This window comes from Trypanosoma equiperdum (assembly GCF_001457755.1).
Source record: "Trypanosoma equiperdum strain OVI genome assembly, contig: ctg_547, whole genome shotgun sequence".
NCBI classification, from domain to species: domain Eukaryota; phylum Euglenozoa; class Kinetoplastea; order Trypanosomatida; family Trypanosomatidae; genus Trypanosoma; species Trypanosoma equiperdum.
This window is the reverse complement of record NW_027124473.1, coordinates 1-1680: the sequence shown is the minus strand read 5'-3', so window position 1 is coordinate 1680 and position 1680 is coordinate 1. Positions and strand designations below refer to the sequence as shown.

General features: G+C 46.5%; 1 protein-coding gene across 1 annotated transcript; it reads right to left on the bottom strand.

Moving 5' to 3' along the window:
- Positions 1-118: 118 nt before the first annotated feature.
- Positions 119-1594, bottom strand: TEOVI_000228300 (Protein prenyltransferase alpha subunit repeat, putative; the record flags this gene model as incomplete). The annotated part of the gene is made up of 1 exon (XM_067225376.1): positions 119-1594. One exon carries the CDS (start codon positions 1592-1594, stop codon positions 119-121), a length of 1476 nt encoding a protein of 491 aa, XP_067081477.1.
- Between the last annotated feature and the right edge of the window lie 86 nt (positions 1595-1680).

Genomic DNA, 1680 nt, shown 5'->3' with positions numbered 1-1680 from the left:
AAAAAAAAAACAATTTCACTTTACTCTTATACCAGCCCTATTCCTGGTTCGCTAAACCTTACGGAATGCGTGACAAGAAGTAAGGAGCCGAATGCAAGTTGAAGTTGCATCACATCCCTTACGCTGTGGTAACCTCAGAAAGGAAGTATTTGTACATGCCCGCACGTAAAGGGTCAGCCGTAGTTAAGTGAGCACATAATTCTTGCAAGCATTTAATGCAATCATCATCACCATTAACGTGCCTTCCTTGTGGTTGTAGGGCAGCCCATACTTCACGTGCCAGTTTTAACGCCGACTGCCGATCGCTAATCACATCACTGCTGTTACCGTCGTTGCTTTTTTTGATACTTGTGAGTAGAGACGTGGCAAGATGTAAATAAGGCCAATACGTTTCCATATCCTCCCCTAAACGCCGCTCCTCCCCTACAAGATCCAGACAAACCTCATCCAGTTTCGCTGTGATATCAATAGGAACTGCTGTTGAAGCAAAAGGCAACGCTGTCAACTGCTTAGAGGCGTGTATGAGAAATTTCGCGTAATACCACGCTGATTGATCCAGTGGGTCACAATAAATGGCGGTAGTGAGAAGTGTCAAATCCTCCTCCAATTGCCCCCAAGCCTGCGAAAGCATCCCGTCACGGAGATTGTTGTCTGCCTCCTCTTCCCGCCACTGACGCTGTTGCAAACGCCGAAGTGCACCCTGCATAATAAATCCTCGCTGGTGCCAGGCGCTGTAATTGGAAAAGTTTCGCCTAACAGCTGCCGACGTAAAGTTCAATTCTTTTACTTCTGTTGGGGTAAAGAACAAATCACGCGGTCGATCAGACTTGGCACTGCCATTCATGTAAGATGCGAACTCCCTTTCTTTAATCCCCACAACTGCAGGTCCGAATTGAATGGAACTCTGTACGAACAGATCTTCCATTTGTCCCAATTGATACATTACCCACCGCCGGAACTCCCATGCATGAAAATTCCGCTCATCCATTGCGAGTAACGCGTCACCTTGCCGTTTTTCCTTAAGCAGCGCTTTCGCCCAAAAAAGAACCTCCTCCGGAAGATCGAATTCACCCGCAGCCGCACATTCCCCCAACTGACATCCCGCAGGGGCGGCAGGTTTTGAACGCTTCCCGACGTTTCCCAGTGCGGATTCTGCGAGGCGGCGCAGTTGCATAAATACCCAGCGTCTGTGCACAAATGCCGCATACACTTTGTAATCGCTCTGAATTATACTCGAACTGAGTTTCAGTTCCTCGCTTAACCAATCCAGTTGTGTTTTTACTACCGATTGTTGCCGCTTCTCCTCGCCTTTTACCGCTTCAGGTGGTGCAACGGTCTCACAAGCAGCAGCTTCAGGCATCTTCCTCCACAAATCCAATAATACTTCACGCCTATAATTAAACATCGTGTATGCTTCTGCATTTTTAGTCAACAACTCCGCTAGTTGTGGAAGAATCGATTCCTCATATACACGCCTGCTTCGCCGCTCAAGTAATGAGTCATACAAGGTTGTAAATTGCCGTATTTTTTCCAGTTGTTGCTCCCGCGCCTTCTCCCCGATGTTGTGTGGTCGTACCTTTCGTTGGTCATGCATCCCTCACCAAACAGGGATTTAATTAAATAAATATATATATTAATATTAATATTAATATATATATATTCTTTCCTGAAGATGCCCCC